Raw genomic sequence first — 19,262 nt, 5'->3', positions numbered from 1 at the left:
GTGGAATACCCTCCTTAATCTGTATCTTATTCTGAGTAAAGGCCTCAAATGTAAACCTTCGCAATCTAAGTATATAGTTAGTATATTATTAACTATGCTCCGCATCTACCTTGGATATACTTTTACTTTAAAACAGCTGCCAGGAGTGACTGCTTCCGGCCAACACCTTGATTATCTTGAAAATGACTACTTTCACTAATTCCGGTATGTTTCCGAGCATATGTCCAGTGTTCAATCTGTATCTTTGATTGTTCCGGGGTCAGTGCACTTAAGATCCACGGCCGTTTCTTTCCCTCTAGCCAGGATTTAGTCTCAGGATATGTATTGCATATGTAGTCCATACGCTCAAGCAAATCAGGTTTGGACGGTGCTTCTAAAAGGCTGTTAAGTAGGTGCTCTGCAGGGTGGTCCTTATACTTTAAGCGAAAATTACGCTTTAAGTGAGTTTGGCAGAATATAATCACATAGGGAAGGTGCTCAGACCACTCTCGGGATGTGTCTAGCGTATGCAAATAATCTCCAAGACCTAATATACTTAACAGGGTGCAAATACCGGGCATATATTCTGTTTATTACATACCTGGTGCTTGCTTCTTACACATATCGATAGTTATAGTCCAGATCTCATTCTCACCATGTTGAATATGGGGAAACCGTATAGGTGAGCGAGCCACATTTCCAAGTATCTTAAATAGCTTTGAGAACATTACAGCATATGCATCGCGTGTTTCGAGATTAAGAAAAGCATATGCAAAGGTATTGATTCCTAGTAACTTGCAAGTTAGTGAGCAATATTAAAAAAAATATACTAGATACATACTTCGCACATATGGATTCCACCCAGAAATTGAGAAGACATTCGTCTTGCCATTAACCATTTTGAATGAGAGGTCCATCTCAATATGCTTGATATTAATAAACGCCTTCGCCTGAGCATATGTACAGCATATAATAAGAAAATGCCGTGGATCAAAGAAATGGACATCACGTATCCATTGCTGGTCGTCCTCTTTTAATTGGTCGAAGGCGTATTCACGTAATACCCCTAGTATCAGCTGAGCATATACCTAAAAGCAGTAGCTATTGTCATACCAGCAATATCAGTTCCTTCAGGATAAGTTAAGAGTCTCTGTTTTCGGATCAAAGCTTGAACCCTATCTTGAATATTAAGACTTTGATGTAATACACGTAGTGTTGAGGGACCAAATCGATCATATATATCAGTGAACTGTGGAGAGATCATGAACCGTCCTAAATAGAGTAGATACTTAGTATATGCTGTATATATAGAGTAAATATACTTACTTGCAGTTAGGTCAAGGATATTATGCTGGGAGATCATTTGGACCACCTCATCTGCAATATCTTTAGGTAATCGTGTTGGAGGTGGTGGAAAATGAATATGATTTAATCGACAAATCAAAATTAAGAAAGGAAACCGTTGCCAGGATGTTGGAATGTACAAGTCAAATTTAACCTTACACTTTGGAATGTAAAGCCTGCCGGTATGGTGAGTATGTGCTCGAGCTAGATTAATCCTATACTTAGCATATATATATATATATATAAAACTAGAAATATACTTACTACACCATCTTCTTCGGGATGTTGGCTGAGCAATGAAATCACATTCTTCTATTTTTGGGCCTGTTCCATGTTCCATAAGAACTTGAAGATAAGTCTTATCAATCTGAGCAAATCGTCGAACTGGATGAGCATAATGCCAAGGTTCAATATCTGAATTCTTGGGGCAACCAAGAAAATGATTCTGGGTTAATTAGTATATATAATATATGAGTAATGTACCTAAAGCATACCTGATTTCGATAAAACATTACCGGTGGTGTTTCACCACATGTCTTGATACCTTGATATTCACAAGGACCTCCATCCTGCCACCAACATTTCATAAAAGCATAGAAGACATCTTCAGTTTCTTTTTTGATTAGTTGATCAATTGCTTGAGGATAAAAGGGTTCGGCGTAACGTAAGCGCTGTTCATTAAGTAAATCAAGATTAACCCGGTCATATGCCCGTGATATACTTAGCATATGATCATAGACCCGCTCACAGGCCTTTACCGAACCACATATATAAGATCTATGCCAAGCCTTGTGTTGTCCGTTATCATCAAGCTTGTTTAGAAGATCCATTTTGACGAGCTTTGCAGCCCCTGTATGGTTTTTTGCAAACTGAATCTATTTAAAGTATTAGTATAGTATAGAACAGATATATACTCTACATACCTTTGACATAAGCCGTGTAAAAATATTATTTATTTCTTCCTCAGAGAAATCATTTGGATTCCTTGAGGATGGAAATGGATTGCAGTCATGAATAAAATGAAGAATACCACGAGTAGTGCTGCTGTTGCTGGATATTCAGACGAATTAAAAGATGTTCTTAATCTCTTTAACCTTAATTTATACTGGCATTTCGCGCAACGACAACACCATCTGAAGTAGCTGCTTCCTAACATAGACTTAGTATATATTATGTATATATTAGATATACACTAACCCGCTGTAGGCCCATTACTATTGGTGTAAAAGATTCTTGTTCCTGTATATCATCTCCTGGATCTGACGGAGTAGACCTAGTACTAATTATACTACTAGAATCATCTCTATGAGATTCCTGCACCTCGTTCTGATAATTGGGTATATTAGTATAGGGTTTGTATATACCCAGTATATAATAAACATATATACACATACCTGGATTGGGATATTGTTGATCCATTCTACCACTCTTTCCCGAACTTCGGTACCAGCCATTGTTGTGGTTTGGTCAACCTATACAGAGTATATGCAGAGTGGATACTCTGTATTGTGTAGTACAAAATATCCTTAGGGCTACACCTTACCAATTATAGTAATTAAGCCCTAGTGCATATGCTCAGCGTGGTCTAAAAATCTTTTGAAAATCTCATCGTGGCCTAAGAATACTGACTAATCATTTAGACCATGATGAGTTTATTCTTGGCATAAGCTCAGCGTGGTCTAAAAAGAGCGGTGAGTCTCGGGGCAGAATTTTAGCCCACGCCGAGGTTTTTTTAGACCACGCCGAGCTACAAGCCCCTTGTTCATTAATAGTTCAATCTCATCAGAATCGCAACCTTCCAGCAACCAACTGCCTGCATTTCGGAGCCAGCCTTCATTCACCATGCATATTACCTCTCTCAGCGCCCCCGCACGTACCACCGTACTGGGATGCCGGTTTTCGTCGACCACTTTGGGTCCCTATGTCTGCCCTATAGGCTCTAAATCGTTGTATCATGCACTTTCGGTGCAGTCCCAGGCTCGCACCGCGAGTGCATCGGCATCCCCAATCCATGCTCTCCGATCTCAAATAACTACCCTGAAGACATCTACTCGGCCTCAGATTGCATCCGCTGTTTCGATAACCTGCCGGGCCGCTTCCCTACGTGCAAACTCCACAGCCTCCACAGCCTCTACAGCATCTCGCAGTGAGGCCGCCAAACTTGATTGGAATTCTTTCTTCAAGCTTCGCGCTTCCCGCCGGAGATACACCCTAGCGTCTTCTGTCCTTTCGTCGTTGGCCACCACTACTATCGGGGTCCAGGTTCTTTCCGGACAGGATTTGGAGCATCTGGGGGCGCAGGTTATGGGCTTGGATCCCTTCGTGGTCCTGGGAATGGCGACGGCGGCATGTGGCGCTGCAGGTTGGCTCGTTGGGCCATTCCTTGGCAATGCTGTGTGGGGGCTGGTTTACCGGAGATATAAGCCTGCGGTTACTATCGTAAGTACCTGGTGTTCTTGGAGCATCGAAATGGTTGCTTACATTATATGGCATGATAGAAAGAGAAGGAGTTCTTCGACCGGATCAAGCGCTTCCGTGTTGACCCCTCATCGAATTCGATCGCAAACCCCGTCCCTGATTACTACGGAGAGAAGATCGGTAGCGTCCAGGGCTATCGGCAGTGGCTGAAGGACCAAAGGGCATACAACCGCAAGAGGCGCAGCTTCATTCTCTAAATCCAACTTTCCTTGCATGGTGTTCGAGGATGTGCCTCACATATGGGTATCCATTCGTCTTTACGTATTCCCGTCTCAACTGTTCTCTTTTGTCCATCTCCCCTGTATGAGTATTTTCAACTTGAGCGATTGCACGTGACTTTTAAATAAAAATTGATTTTATTAACCCTAGGTTCTTCTTATCTACCGTACTATTCAACGGATTGGTTACAGAACTACAGCTTAGATGGCTCCTTGGTAGCCTTTGGTTTCTTATCTATGTTCACTTCATGCCACCAAGGGTAGTTCGCGGGTCCGTTCTCTTCGAGTGTAGCTTTGAAATTTGGCTTGCGCTTTTCGAAAAACGCCGCCACGCCTTCTTTTTCATCACTATCATTGTGTGAGAGTTGTCATGGTGAAGTCAAAGAGTTCCAGATGGGAATGTGAAGAACGTACATTGAACCAAACATATGAGATATGATGCTAGAATCCAACATATGAGATATGATGCTAGAATCCAACAGATGCGATTCTTCGGCCGAGTTTGGCCCGCGCCACATCAGCGCGCGGTTCAGAGTAGAGGCCATGGGGCTGACATTCTCTGCCATTTCCACTGCCAACCCCAGAGCTCGTGGCAGGACCTGTGACTGTTCTGGTAGAGATTCGGCGAACAGACCGTTGAAATGGGGGGACGTAGAGGGAAACACTCCACCCGTGGAGACCAGGTACATGGCTCGGGAATACCCGATCAAACGGGGGAGAAAATAAGAAGAGCAAGCTTCCATAGTGACGCCGCGTCGGGCGAAGACGAACCCGTATTTACTTTTGTCGTGGGCGATTCTACATGCTCATGAATTAGCGCCAGGTTGAGATCTTCGAAAGAGGGATTGCAAAAAAAAAAAAAAAAAAAAACGGAACCAGCCGTAATCCCGCGAGCGTTACTGTACCTGATAACAGCGGGGAGAGTCATCGTCATGCCTATGCCGACCGCAGACCCCTGCATAGCGGCGATGGTGGGCTTGCGGCATCGATGGATGGCGAGAGAAACGCGCCCGCCGCTATCCAGACAGAGAATTTGATTAGCATGCAACACTCCCTTCACCCGGTAATTACTGGGGAAGGCGATTCACTTGTCTCGATGTTCACTGGGTTTCTCTTTTCCACCACCAAATCCAATCTCGAGATCTGCACCGGCGCAGAAGGTATCTCCCGCGCCGGTTAGCACAATGGTCTTGACGCGGTCGTCATGGTCAAACAATGTGAAGGCCTTTACCAGGTCTTCAGCCATGGTAGAGGTAAAAGCATTGCGCTTCTCGGGACGATTCAATGTAACGATTACGATGGGAGTGGCGGTTGCGGTTCCAGCTGGATGGTGCGAGAGCTTGATGTGCGTTGTAGGCAGAGTCTCGTACGAGGTGGGTATTGTGATGGAAGGATTAGATGGCATTTTCTAAATAACAGGCGGGTATAGTCAAAATAGGATCTGATAGAGATATACAGATATTAATCTACTTGAATAAATGTAGAATGCAACGGGAGGTTCTATATAAAGCATGTCGGTTGTCGGATAACTACTCTGTATGCTAGAGATGGTTGCCATCCCAATGTGGAAGCAGCCTCGGTATATGCGACAGACCCCGCAGGGGGGGACGAATCAGCACGGCCTCTAATTGCATACAGAGTAGTCTGGGCACTATGAGGAGTAGTTAGTCAAAACTGTGCTATTAGTCAACCATGTGGAGAACTGGTGAACCTACCTATCGAATACTCTCCCACTCGACCCAGTTTGATTTGGTAGACATTCTAAGATAGGCGCCGTTGAAGCCACAATAGAACCTCGCCAAGCCGATAATTTCTTCGAGATGAATTCCAACCCATATAATTCAACCTCGCCTCCCTACCTAACCCCGATCCTCGATATATTGGAGACCATATCAACTATCTGAAAAGCTCATCATAGGGAAACCTTATTATCTGTCCAATCGGAATGCCGCGAGGCAGGGCTCTACTCTAGAGGAAGCAGAGAAAGAGATGAAGGCTATACAAACTATTGCAGGCCAATATAAAGAGGAGGATATTTATAATATAGATGAATCTGTGCCATTTCGGCGTATGCCTCCATCACAGAGCCTATCTTCTGTTAGTAGGACCGGGATTAAGAAAGATAAGTCCCGGGTCTCTATAGTATGTTGTGTCAATGCCTCTGGAACGGATCGATTACCAGTATGGATTATTGGCAAGGCACGTACACCACGGACCCTTCGCAATATTAATATATCTACAATTAAAGCTATATGGTGACACAAATAATAATACATGAATAGCTATTAGCATTTTATAGCCATATTAGCCAACGACCCATGCTTCTTACCTCGGATAACTTCTCTGCACATCTATCCGGGCTAGAATTAGCTCCTCCTCCACCACCAGACATACGTATTTGCTGGCTTCCAAAAAATTCAACAAGTCAATGTCAACCGCTTGACCAAGGAATCGTCCAGAATCTGGAGGCATACTATCGAAAACAGTGGTTAAAATATATTCTTTTCCACTATAAAAGCGGCTTAAACTCACTGGAATCGGTGACACTTTTAGACTGCATTCGAAGGCTTGTACGGGCTTGGAATCATGATATTCTAAACTCTACAGTTCTTGCCTGCTTCTACAAAAGCACAGTTGTTTTTAATCCCGTACAGATTCCAATAGAGACACCTGATTTAAAGCCACTTTATAACCAGGTGCAGCAGAAAGGGCAGTTAAACTGTATGGATATTTCATACTTTTTAAACCCTGCAGAGGAATCTTTAGAGCTACTACTGAGATACCATCTGCATTATTGCTTGCTCAGCTAATTGCTGGAGCTTCAGATACTTCAGCTATTGGAGAATCAAGAAGATGATTCTCCAGAGCCAATACCACTTCCAAAGCGTCAAGAAGCTCTAGATGTTGTACGGCTTCTAATATTCTATAGTACAGAAGGTCAGGGTAAATCAAAAACACTACTCCTTGATCTCTGGAGCGGTATGAGCGAGACCTGGAGAGCGAGATTTTTGCATCAAGGGCTCAGGGGACTCTCGATAGCTGGCTAGGTAGTGCTTAGTAATTTCAAAAACTTGATCTTGGCGATACGTCGGATAGGCGATATTTTTTAAGGGATGGCTTCACTAAGCAGGGCCGCACTGTAAGCTGTATCCCTTCCCGTTCTGGTCCCTAACTAAGATGCCTCCGGACTCCCGGAGAACTACTCCGCAGACTATCTTGGCCGACATCATTTGGATACTCTTTTTTAGAAATTGTAGATATTAGATCTATAGCTATTCATTGCCCTCCAGTAGCCTGATATCTTGCAGGTCCAAGGAAATGACACATTGAAAAATCAATTCCACTCCGTACTACCTATCAGTACGACACAAATCAAGGAACTAATGGCAGGGGCAGGTTGGCAGGTTGAACTAGTGTTATTGTACTCAGGGAAGAGCCTCCTATATCCCTAGGTATTCAGAATTGACAGCTTTGGGTCAACAGCAGTTCTTGGGCACCTCTTGGTTGTGGGTATGTGACTGACACATGATGATCCTGCATCGTGTTGGGTGTACTGTATAAATAGGAATGATAGGCAGTGTTAGGTTGACAATCGATACGAGCCACCGACATTGATTGACCACAAAAGCTGGGCCAATGATGTGGCGCAGGCTTCCTCCGTGAAACGCCGGTGGACCAATTGATACGGACAATCCCTGCTGAAGCCCCACTCTGGGAGGGTGTTGAAGGAGCTATCTGGCCGGTCTAGGCCCAAACAAGCAGGCCAGTGGACCGCTGGAAGACACAGACAAGCATTTATTACTGTGTATTATTAGAGCAGGAATTGTCCTTGGCAGACTAGTGACGAGGTGGGATCAACACAAAAAATCATGATTCACTGCATACGAAGCAGCTGCCTCTGCCTGATCTTGCATTCCCGTATTGGGGCTTTCTTCATCATTCGTTTCTCCTTGCTCCCTGCCAGCATTTCCAGCATGATCAGAACCAGATGGCGCTCTTTAATAAGAAGCAAAGGCTCACATTAGCCTCGTTTACAGTCATCTATATCCTCCTCCTTCTCTTCTGCCGATTTAACTCCGCTCGCGACCCAGGATCCGCTTTCTTTCAGCCAAGAGCAGGTTATCGGCCGCAGTACAGTCTCAAACGCATCGACGAATCGCTGCAGTTCCTCTCTACATTGAATCAATCTGCCGCACTCACGCAGGATTATTATCCCCGAAACCGAAGCGCCCCGATTCGCAATGTGGATGTCTGTGTGGGCATTGTCACAGTGAAGCGCCCGCTACGTCAAAATCTGGACACAACCATTGGTTCTATCCTGGACAACCTGACAAAGGAGCAGCGCTCTACTCTGGCCGTTCAGGTGTTATTCGCCCTCACTAATGCTACAGACCACCCCAACTACCAACACTCATGGGTCCCCAACGCCATAGACCGTATTCTTACGTACGAGGATTTCCGCAAACATAAGACCGTCTTGCGTCGTTTGGAGACGTTGAAGAATATCAAGAAGAAGTCGCTCATTGACTATCGACTTTCACTCCAATCATGCTACGAAGACACGGACGCCCCCTGGTTCATGATGCTGGAAGACGATGTGCTGGCACACAGAGCATGGTACAAGCATACTATGGAGAGTATCCGGAAGATTGATGGCTGGAAGAAAAGCGGGCTCATCAACGACTGGCTGTATCTGCGGCTATTTTATACAGAGAAGTTTCTGGGATGGAACAAGCAGCATTGGCCTATTTATTTGAGCTGGAGCGTGGTTATTGTCTCCCTGATCGCCTCCATGGGTCTCTACGGACGACGGAGATTCCATCCACTGCGTCAGATCCTAACGAACCAGTTCCTCGCCGTCATTTGCTTCATCTGCGTGCCACTGCTGATTGGCCTCTTTTTCATGTCCGGTCGAGTGACAGTCCGTCCGATGAAGCCGGGTATCCATTTAATGAACCGAAACGGCTGCTGCTCGCAAGCTCTTGTTTTCCCGCGAGAGACAATTCCCGACCTGGTGGATCGCCTGGAGGACATGGAAGATGAGCGGCGTCCCAAGGCCGTGGATACTGTCATTGAACGATTGGGCAACGAATTAAATTACGATCGCCTAGCAATTTCACCTCCGTTGATGCAACATGTTGGCGCCGCCTCATATAAGCAAGATAAAAAGAAATGGAACGGAGAATACCCCGTGCGTGGAGCCCATGGAGTATGGAGTATGGAGTTCGAAAGAGCACATGATCAAGGGATAATAATGGACGGCCTTACGGATGCCTTTTGGTCCAGTGATTGAATAGGAGTATATTATAACGCTAAACGACTCAAGTTAAGAGTTATAGTAGCTCTGCGATGGTCTTATTTACAGCATTTCCATGCCAACCTGTCAATGCGAGACGCAGAACCCCGGAGTTTGTGATGAATTATGATAGAAGAAGCGTGGCTTTAATGTGCTTTCAGCGTATATTTATATAGTTGCCTCGAGGCCAGTCATACAAATGGTGCTACTCTACTTCATAGTCTATATTTATCCTTTTTTCAAATGGCCGATTTGAATCACGGGCGACGAACTCATGTTCAATCAAATAGCAAGCTGTCCGTCTTTGGTGCGTGCGGATCCTGAATAGCAGCGTTGTGTATCCTTAACTATATCGAGAAAATAAGCTAGAATCAGTCGAGACCATGTTGTGATTGGGACAATGATTGCGTCTGTCCATAGTCCCTAATAGGTATGTATATAATACTGCCGTGGTGTTATCCCAACACAATCGTCGCTCCCTACTCAAGCAACCATTAACGCCCTAAATCGTTGCAAATGGCGCGAAACCTGAATCCCTGGCAGCGTAAGATGATTGTACACATAATAAGCAGCACCAACTACGTCATAAATGGCCAAGCTGGCAAAGTGTAGCGAGCGAGCGTTCTATCACTAACATACGTATGAAGATGCGGTCGTTTAGCAGTTCCAATTCTTGTACCTTAATGCCAGAGGTTTTTGACAACCCTCAGGCAAAATTAGGCACCAAATTCAGGCCAAAAAGCCCTCATTCCGGGGTCTATTCGGACCCAATTTCTCTTTCCTCCCTCTCCTCAACTCCTCTATCTTGCACTCAGTGCCGCCTCCTTTCTTCCAGTCGCTACTACCCCCATCCCACCGATGATTGTGCCCTAGCTTTTAGCCTGACGCACTAGCCCTTTCTTAATAGCGATGCCGCTCGATCCGACACCGAGTTTGTAATGCATGTCATCTAGGAGCAGAACCACTAGGGTGATTCAGGCCACCAGCAGCATCCTAGCTATTTCGTGTCAGTACTCTTGCTTTCGTCCAAAGGCCCGCCAGCCTCCTTCGTATCTATAACGTGCCGATATTCCTTCGATGCCGCATGTCCCGCTCCGTCCACCCCTTTAGAGGTTAGATTGCACAGCCCCGGCGTCGCAAAATGGCTCTCAGTTGCCTAGTCGCGAATAAGGCGTCCAGTTGTCGCCATCATCGGTCTCTCCAGTTTCTATATACCTAGTCGATGAATCTTCGAAAACACAGTGCGATAATATAGGCCAATAGCGGAAAATTACATACCAAGCGGTAACTACTAGTATATATACAGGATGGTTTGCCGCTGGACTCCGCTGATAATTCCATCTTATAATACATGTGTCTTTTTCATCTTCATTGTTAGAGAGCGGCCAAAATGATTCGGGCCATCCTACGCTCAATTAGTTTTCTTCTTATCAGCCTCGGGCAAACGGCAATCGTTCCTCTCCCTTCAAGCACCGGACCATGCGATATCACGCTTCATGCAAGTGAACTAGTTGACATGTCTCGAACTGATCCCTATGACCCAAAGGGAGATAAACGTTCTATCATGGTCACCACCTTTACACCCGTCAATTGCGGAAGCGTACCCTCTACATCTTACATCCCGAATTCAACAGCCAGGTATGAAGATAAGAGTTTCCAGTCTTTTGGACTACCTCTAGGAACGTTCGAGTCCCTTCGTATCCAGTCTCAGACACAGCAGCAGCCACCGCCTTTCAGACTTCACGGAGATTACCCAGTAGTGCTTTTCTCACCGGCACTGGCAACCTCAAGATTGATGTACACATTGCTGCTTCAAGAAATTACCAGTAACGGATTTGCTGTTGTCTCCGTCGACCACCCGTATGATGCCGACATCGTAGAATATCCCGATGGCCGCACGGTTCTCGGAATACTCACAAACATCAGTACCGAAACAGAATTCGTTTCAGCACTAAACGTTCGTGTTAAGGACATGTTATTTTTACTTGATCAAATGAACGACGAAAAAGTGATCAGAAACCTATTCCCTTTGTCGCAGGGAAATTTGCATCTACTCTCTCTTGATCAAGTAACGATCCTTGGTCATTCCCTCGGCGGAGCAACAGCAGCGCAGACAATACTAGTTAACAATCGGTTTGTCGGGGGTATCAATCTAGATGGTAAATTATGGGGGTCTGTCGTGGACAAAGGACTGTCGAGTCCGTTCCTACTTTTTGGTAACACAAACCACACCCGGGCAACAGATCCCAGCTGGGCAAGATTTTGGTCACATTTACAAGGATGGAAACTTGAGCTACAACTCGCACAGTCTGAACACTATACTTTTTCTGACTTTCCAGTGCTTGTTGATGCTCTGAGTGTTTCGGACGAAGTTCGACAAATTATTCAGGCCGATTATATTGGGACAATAGGTGGTTTGCGGGCTAAGGATGTGATTACTTCATACACCATTGCCACACTGCAGTACTTTGTTTATGGGCACACGTCAGAATTGCTGAGCGGCCCTTCGGTAGCATACCCTGATGTGAAATTTGTGTCTTGATAACTAGTTAAATGATTGGTAAATATCTGAAATATTGACTCAATAGATATGGGTATCCGCACCTGCGAAACTTTTGCATTTGCAATATCGCTGCGCGAGAAGTTTGCCATAAGGGGCTAATCAAGTAGGTCATTGCTCATAGTTGGCGGTGGTCGGGACTTTTTGGCTTGGTGAGAGAAGTGAGTTGCTGGGCTCTCGCTAGGGCCGACTGCTGTGGCGGAGACCGCCGCAAACGTGCGCCAAGACCCAGACATCTGATTCAATTTGAATCTGGGCACTGCCAAGTCTCTTCCTTGATTTCCCGCCCTTAAAAGTCTTTTTTGCTTGATCTCGATACTCGCCCGTGCGATCTTCTTCTGCAAATACACAGATACCCGTGTGATCGTAGCTCTGCCACGTTCTTCCCACCAAGGTCTGTCTCTTGTCATACCCGGCAAAGATGGGTGGCCCTCGAAATGTTTCGCATGGTCGGGGAGGCGCAGGTAAGGCACCAAACTCACTGTGATATACTGTAAATAGGGACTGACATGCATTTTTTATGGCTTGTAGGAAACATTTATTCTGCGGAAACTCGCACTACCCCTAAAGACCTCGTCACGCCAACGATCAAACAAGAAGTTTTCACCACCGGTCGCGGTGGCTCAGGCAACATGATGGTCAACGATCCCCGACACCCAGAGATTGCGCGCGAGAGTCAGGACGTGGAGTCGCCACCACTTCGTATGGAAGATGCTCCACATCACATCGGGCGCGGTATGTATTATTCTCGGGTTCCGTTTGTTAGCGTTCTCGCGCTGACCGTACGACCTTTTCAATGATAGGTGGCGCCGCCAATGCATACGTTCCTTCTCCCGAGGAGGAAAGGCGCATAGTCCGCGAGCAAGAGGAACAGCTGCGACAGGTTCGCTCCGATGCTGAACGTCGTGACGAGAACGAGAAGCGCGACGACAGTGAGAAGCATGCAGAGTCGTCTTTGAGCTGATTGAAATCGCGTGGCTCACTTGATTTTGGACGTGTCCCGTCAGTTCAAGGTTGGCAGTTTGGTCCATGACACTGGGCCGATATTTTATTCCATGGGCCAAAGTGCCGCTGGCGGTACTTGATGTTGTTTATCTCTATTACTTTTTCTAATGCATCGCGGTGTCGGCCGATGTCTTCCTTTTTCTTCCCGTGTTTTCGATTGTCGCTTTTATGAGTGAGATAAATGATTGATGAATACCCATGTGTAGTAGGTAATGGGAAAGGATGAGGAATAATGCATAGTTGAATCCCACAGTTTTTTAACTCTCTTTTGCTCAGTTTCTTATCAAAAGGGGTAGATGACTACTACATAATAGTAGGCGTTAGCATAGATTTACTTACTGGCTTCAATCCAATGCACATCGCCTCGATCTAGATGCCAGATTGGTCGAATGAAATGTCTCCGCCTTATCAAGATGCATTCGCATTTCTTTTTGTTGACTTCCCAAATTCGGTATCTATGTTCTAGTACGTAAAGCAGTTTCATTCCAGTAGTCATGAGATGACTGAAGTATTATACTTAGTTAACTAAATCAAACTCCATGTACCATTAATGCTCTTTCGGCGCGAAGAACATGCCAGCGGCAAAGTATCCAACAATTAGCATGTCGTGGCATTCTTATCCGGATTTGCCACAGTACCCAGCCCATGCGACGGGCGATAAACGGGGGAAGGAGCGATCCTACTCAGTAGATACTATCATTTTGTCAACTATGTCACGACTTGACACGGGTCGACAAGTCTGAGATTGTTAACGCCCATCCTCCGTTTATTAGGACAGGAGGACTCGGAGGGCTGTAGATATTGGAGGGAGCTTATTGTCCATGTCGATGTGGATAGTAGAAAAGTGGCATGGCTACCGCAGATAGCCGAATTCGATGTCTCCTTCGTACCGCAAATCAACCGCGGTAGTCTGGCCGAAGGCGAGATTTTTGGCGGGAGGTGAAACGCTAAACGTCGTTCAGTCACCAGGAGCACCACTGGTCTTTAAGGCCAGACGCAAGCAAAACATGACCAACTAGCAAGAGTCTCAGATTGGAGGAATATAACAGCCAGTTGCATCAAGCACCCAGTCGATTGAAGGCCTCCATTCTGCGCTCAGGCGTTGACCGATATACTCAATAATGCGGGCTCCCAGATCACCCATCCACCAGTTTCCTCTGAGCGAATGGATTACCACCGCATAGTGGGCCAAGATAACCAGCGCCAAAGGACGATGCTCCTTTAACAACTCCTGGAACCGAGTTGGGACATTGAATATCCAGTAGAATAGAATAACCAAGGCCTCTCCACCTCTGGCGAGTTTGTCCAGCGAGTGGCCCAGGTGCTCAATGATTATATCGTACATGGCCTTTTCATGCCCTGGATCTCGAGCGGCGAGGCTCATATTTAGTCGTGACAGTGTCATAATAGCCATTCTCGAGGTGTTGGGCATTTTCGGGTGGCAGTTGTCGCATTCCAGCAGTGGTCGCAGCTCTCCCTGACTTACCCTCTCGACCAGAACTGCTAACACATTTGCCGACTCTTGGGCACGTTGGAAGGCTGCACATAGTTCCTGTAGGGGTGGGGAGCCTTCTTTTGCTGGCCTTCGGATCCGGGCAATGCCAAAACAATACACCATCATGATGCTGGATAAGGCAAATGTCGCATTACAATCGGACAAATTGGGACTTCCCGCCGCCTTAGGTGAAACTCCAACAATAGCCCGACTGTGATGAACCTGCGCCACCGTCAGGTAAGCATCTTTCGCACTCCCACTACTGCTATTTGACAGATGCAACGCGGAGAGAGCTAGAATGCCATGCATCAAAGATGGGTAATGCATCGCCTCACGCGGGACGACGGCATGCCAAATCCATTCCACGGTGCTATTTTGGGCGATGGAACGATACGTCGCAGTGCACCATTGAACCATGAGTTCCAGATCACGGGTATTAAGGTCCGAAGAAAGCGTGCAAGAACTGGCAGAAGTCATCGAGTCTCTGTTGTCCGCAAAGAGATAAGAGCTGGAGAGTGATTGCGGTGTTATAGGAGGTGATGCATGTGAATCCCAGGCTGTGGATGACGAGTACTGGCAAACTATGTCGTTTCGGAGGCAACCAGAGCATTTGGTTTGCTCGTTGGTGCACTGGATTCACACTGTCAGCAAACACGCCCGAGACAAGAAGCGCGGGGGAGATATAGAGAGGCAATCAGAGCTCTTATTAAGTACATGACTAGTATCAGATATGATTCGGCCACGGTCCCAGTAACAGCTAGGCAAGATTACCTGCCACTATCTACTCAGGTGCCTTCCAGCGTGTTCGGTAGCAAGGCATTCAGGCATGCGAGCTTGGCCTGAAGAGAAATAGTAGAGCAGAAGATGAAACAACCTCGTCGAGCCTGGTACATACCTTCGTTCGCCAATTACTACCGTCCAAACAGCCGTTCCACGACGCGGCCTTGCAACTAGGCCGCAGAGGCATTCCTGGGGGCAAGCTCCCTTCGGTTCGTCAAGTCCAGCGGGTTCTTTTCATTGCAATCAAGCAGGAACGAACCGGTGCGTTATGTAGCGTCTGAGTATGCTGCGGCCCGGTCAGATACTGTATCCGGGATTTGGTCCAGGGAATCGGTATTTATATATTCCTATTTTTATTTTTATTTTATTTTTATTTTTAATTTTATTATTATTCATTTTTTTCCCCTTTCAATTGTTGTGACTGACCATACGTCCGGAGAGAGCACCCCGTCAGCCTCCATGTAACCGACAGACAGATCAGTGCTTTTTTCCCTCCGTGGTGGGTCTCTAAATCCATTATTTCTTCAACGTCATAACAAAACTAGTAAATGCGTACAAACCTCGGGGAGGCAAAACAATGCTGACTGCATTGCCGTCGTGGCCACCAGCCACTTGGGACCGAATGCCCCTACAACACGCATATGACAATGCAGTATGGGCTGGGGGGCGCTGATTGGTATTATTTTCAGCCGAAAGAAATAGGTAATAGAACAGTTCTCCTTTCTCGGAAGGTCTGAGCTCTTTACTATCGTTCATCGTTGGTCCACATACGGGGTAGTAACTAGTATACAGGGCTCGGTTTACCCAAGTTTTTGGGCCCTTGCCGCTCAGTCCCGGTGATATCTTTACGAAATCGGCGAATGATGGTCTCCACAGCGCGCTTAACTCATTCTCAATGGAGGCGACGACTGTACAGCCCCCCTTATTATGAACACTCTAAGTAAACCTGCCAGTTTGGCGAGGACCAGATGAAGGGGAAATAGGAACAGTTAGAAAATGTTTCAGCAAAGACCAGACCAGCGGTACACTCATCTTGGGCCTCCAGCTAGTTATTGGCCACCAGCGCATGTCTCTCGTCATGCCGTCTTGGGATAAACGACAGTCACAGCTACTTCTTAGTGCAGTCCACCTTTATTCCCACTTGTCCTGGTTGGTGAGCCGTAGAGTTTTAAGTCCAAGAATCTACTGCCCTAGACCTATCTTGGCAAGGGCGCAAGGCGTCAACGAACCCTGCTTTTGCCGTTTCAGGGAAAATCTGGTCTTGGGCCTGCCGCTGCCTGTTGATTGGATTGTCTCCTCAATGAGGTTGACAGTGACGGAGTACATCCAACACTTCGCAATAACAACGAAGTCGATGATCGGACTCCCCACGCGGGGTTCCGTAGTCTACTATCAGTTACAGAATATATTTTTTTTCGAGGATCCTACTAGGTCGATGAATTGATAGAAGCTTTTGAGCAGTTTCGCTGATGAGTATGCGAGCTCTGACCTTTTTTCTTTTATTTTCTTTTGGTTGAAGATCATCCCAGTATCAGTGAGCTCACGCTGCCAGCGCAAGGACTCAACCAAGTTTTCACAAAGAAACTGGTCACTCATGCGCCGTCGGACTTGGAATTCCGCAAAAATCGCCCACAAGGCCACAATGTTACGAACCTCGTCGCTTTCGAGCATTCAGTATCGACAACTGAGTATACTGGGCTGCGGCTGTGGGCTATAGGGCCAGCCAGCAATGTTCGTGGGCCGCATGATTGTAGCAGGCTATCGGTGAAGCCGGTTTGAGTATGAAAACCTGAGGGGATATATGCAGACCGATGGACATGCTACCAACGGCCGTAGCAGGAAACACTCCCGCTTGCACCTTGCTTCAGTGAAAGATAAAAAGATGGCATTCAACCATAGCATAGGTATCTATAGGCATCTGGGATTACTCCGTATGGATCCCCCACGAGACGATCCTTACCGCAAAACCTACGAAGTGCGGAGCCATTCCCAGGAGGGTAATCGCTGAGCTTGTCGCATCAGCGATGGAGTGTATTAAGCGGCACAGTTGGCAGCATGATTTGGGGGCCAGGTCATCCCGTCTACTCCAGAGTAGCTCCATGCACTGACTCGCCCCAATCATTGGGGCTCAAGGTAATATCTTGGCAGGTCTTTTTACGAATTGCTCCTTATTATTGATTCCCCCGGAAAAGATACCGATGTACAAGCTGAATCTTGACGGGGACAGGCCCAGCGAAGTTCTGCCGGGAGTCTAGAAGGAGTTAGAATTGCGCGAGAAAATCGAGGATTTTATGTTCGGGACGATCAGCCTATGAAAATGAAGGGCCAATCTGTTAGTCTCCAAAAAAAAAAAAACCTAGCCGTATGGCCCCATCCACTCATACTTACTACCAAACCGAGGGCGACAGCTGCAAGTCATGGAGAACAGGTATTAATATCTGACCGTTATAACCGATGGAGGATGATTGGAGAGCGACTTCGGTTGCATGATTTCAAGTAATCACGGAGTACTCCCCATGTTGACGTGACGTTGTTTTAGGTGCCCCTGTGTTGGAGACAAAAAAGGGAGACAGGAATGGACAGCGGGTGTCATACCATCCAAATATAGCTCCAGGTATACCCAATCAAGCGGGTCCACCATCATGAACACGACATTTCCAATCCAACCGCGCCGAAACAGAAACGACAATGAGAAGCTCCATGCCTGTCCTTTTTTAGGCCCAAGCAGTACCAGTACAACACGGACTAGACTGCATCCCCAAGTGGCCCCTCAAAGGAAGAAGGAGGATTCAGTCTAGCCTGTGGGATGGATCCTGGCGGGACCGGGCCGGATAGGGATTTGGGACCGAGACAGGGTTCGCCTTGTGCTCAGGATTTGGTTTCCCAACTTTGGTGTCTGTGCTCATTTACCCTGAAGGGGATTGTGGATTGCATTTGAGGCTTTTAATACGGTTGTTCCTCCTGAGTGGTCTTGGCTTGAGTAGGGTTGCTCTGGGCCTCCTCGTGTGCTCCGTACATGGTCTAATTAAAGTCCACAGCAGTAGGCATTACAAAGTAGATGCTTTTTCTTCCAGAACGTGGACAAATGATCTGAGTCATCCGAGCAAGTCCCTGGATTCTGCCGAATTTGAGCCGGAGTAGTATTGCGAGTTGAAAACGTCATACTCAGCATTTTTTTCCACACATACGTACTATCCCGTTGCGGTTTATGCAGCCTTCAATCAAGAAGCATGATGGCTCTGCATCTATGTTCTGACAGATCCTTCAGATCCCTCCAGGAGACCTTCTAATAATACTAATTATACACAGCATAGATCTATACCAATCCAACACAAATAACCCTTTCCCTTACCAACTATCCAACTACCAACTTACATATCTGTCTATCAATAGGTGGCCTAGCAAGCTCTTCAAAACAACCGAAAATCAGAACAACAGACTTGAGTTGACCAATGGGCTACTCTTCGTAACCAAATTACTTGCTCTGTAGGTTCTGTCGGGATATGGCCTTGGCAACCATTTTATGTACTGAGGCATTAGTTGTTTAAACAAAAAGAAGATGATGGGGAATGAAATGCAACTAATGTCCCCTATGTGAAACCTGTATATCCAGTATTTGTTGGTTAATTAATTAATGAGATCGTGTGATTTGGATACGTGGATAGAGTACATGGTATATCAATACTGGATTGGGATTCTGGTTGATTGGGGCCGGATTGAGTTGCTCAAGGGTTTTAAGGTAAATAGACAGATTCCTAGAATGGAATGGTTCCCTAGACGAGGCTATGTGGTAGGGTATTTATAGCTATCTATCGCTATGGATATGGATATGTTTGGATTTATATCACATCAGGTTTTGCGTACATGAAAGGGACTGATGGATGTACAGGATCATCTTCATATCCGTCCTATCTTGGCTATTTTACATTGCAAAGCAATGAGTACCCCAGGCAGTCCATGCAATCAATAATTCCCCTACCTTCCCTTGTAGACTCTTCATCATTGTCTGGCCTAATAACGTTGGTCCGTTGCCATCATCCAGATTGTAAGAATGTCCCGTGCCGGACCCTGCATAGTGGCACCCATAAAGTCCTCCAGTTGGTTCGG

The 19,262-nt window shown here is 46.2% G+C and overlaps 6 protein-coding genes across 6 annotated transcripts; 4 read left to right on the top strand and 2 right to left on the bottom strand.

Moving 5' to 3' along the window:
• Positions 1–3,165: 3,165 nt before the first annotated feature.
• On the top strand, positions 3,166–3,998 carry PAM17 (presequence translocated-associated motor subunit PAM17; the record flags this gene model as incomplete). Its single annotated transcript, XM_033575020.1, has 2 exons — positions 3,166–3,762; positions 3,822–3,998. 2 exons carry the CDS (start codon positions 3,166–3,168, stop codon positions 3,996–3,998), a joined length of 774 nt encoding a protein of 257 aa, XP_033423038.1.
• Positions 3,999–4,213: 215 nt separating this feature from the next.
• On the bottom strand, positions 4,214–5,424 carry ATNIH1004_010449 (enoyl-CoA hydratase/isomerase family protein; the record flags this gene model as incomplete). The annotated part of the gene is made up of 4 exons (XM_033575019.1): positions 4,214–4,367; positions 4,434–4,817; positions 4,925–5,035; positions 5,108–5,424. 4 exons carry the CDS (start codon positions 5,422–5,424, stop codon positions 4,214–4,216), a joined length of 966 nt encoding a protein of 321 aa, XP_033423037.1.
• A 2,583-nt stretch (positions 5,425–8,007) lies between these two features.
• ATNIH1004_010448 (uncharacterized protein) lies at positions 8,008–9,312 on the top strand (the record flags this gene model as incomplete). Its single annotated transcript, XM_033575018.1, has 1 exon — positions 8,008–9,312. The coding sequence occupies one exon, from the start codon at positions 8,008–8,010 to the stop codon at positions 9,310–9,312; it is 1,305 nt and encodes a 434-aa protein (XP_033423036.1).
• Positions 9,313–10,831: 1,519 nt separating this feature from the next.
• Positions 10,832–11,857, top strand: ATNIH1004_010447 (uncharacterized protein; the record flags this gene model as incomplete). The annotated part of the gene is made up of 1 exon (XM_033575017.1): positions 10,832–11,857. One exon carries the CDS (start codon positions 10,832–10,834, stop codon positions 11,855–11,857), a length of 1,026 nt encoding a protein of 341 aa, XP_033423035.1.
• A 439-nt stretch (positions 11,858–12,296) lies between these two features.
• Positions 12,297–12,839, top strand: ATNIH1004_010446 (DUF3602 domain-containing protein; the record flags this gene model as incomplete). The annotated part of the gene is made up of 3 exons (XM_033575016.1): positions 12,297–12,339; positions 12,407–12,610; positions 12,679–12,839. The coding sequence occupies 3 exons, from the start codon at positions 12,297–12,299 to the stop codon at positions 12,837–12,839; spliced, it is 408 nt and encodes a 135-aa protein (XP_033423034.1).
• Positions 12,840–13,907: 1,068 nt separating this feature from the next.
• On the bottom strand, positions 13,908–15,342 carry ATNIH1004_010445 (uncharacterized protein; the record flags this gene model as incomplete). Its single annotated transcript, XM_033575015.1, has 2 exons — positions 13,908–15,005; positions 15,271–15,342. 2 exons carry the CDS (start codon positions 15,340–15,342, stop codon positions 13,908–13,910), a joined length of 1,170 nt encoding a protein of 389 aa, XP_033423033.1.
• Positions 15,343–19,262: the final 3,920 nt, after the last annotated feature.

Source organism: Aspergillus tanneri, assembly GCF_003426965.1.
Source record: "Aspergillus tanneri strain NIH1004 chromosome Unknown AapTan_5_pilon_pilon_pilon, whole genome shotgun sequence".
NCBI classification, from domain to species: domain Eukaryota; kingdom Fungi; phylum Ascomycota; class Eurotiomycetes; order Eurotiales; family Aspergillaceae; genus Aspergillus; species Aspergillus tanneri.
The sequence above is the reverse complement of the archived record's forward strand: the minus strand, read 5'-3'. Positions and strand labels throughout refer to the sequence as shown.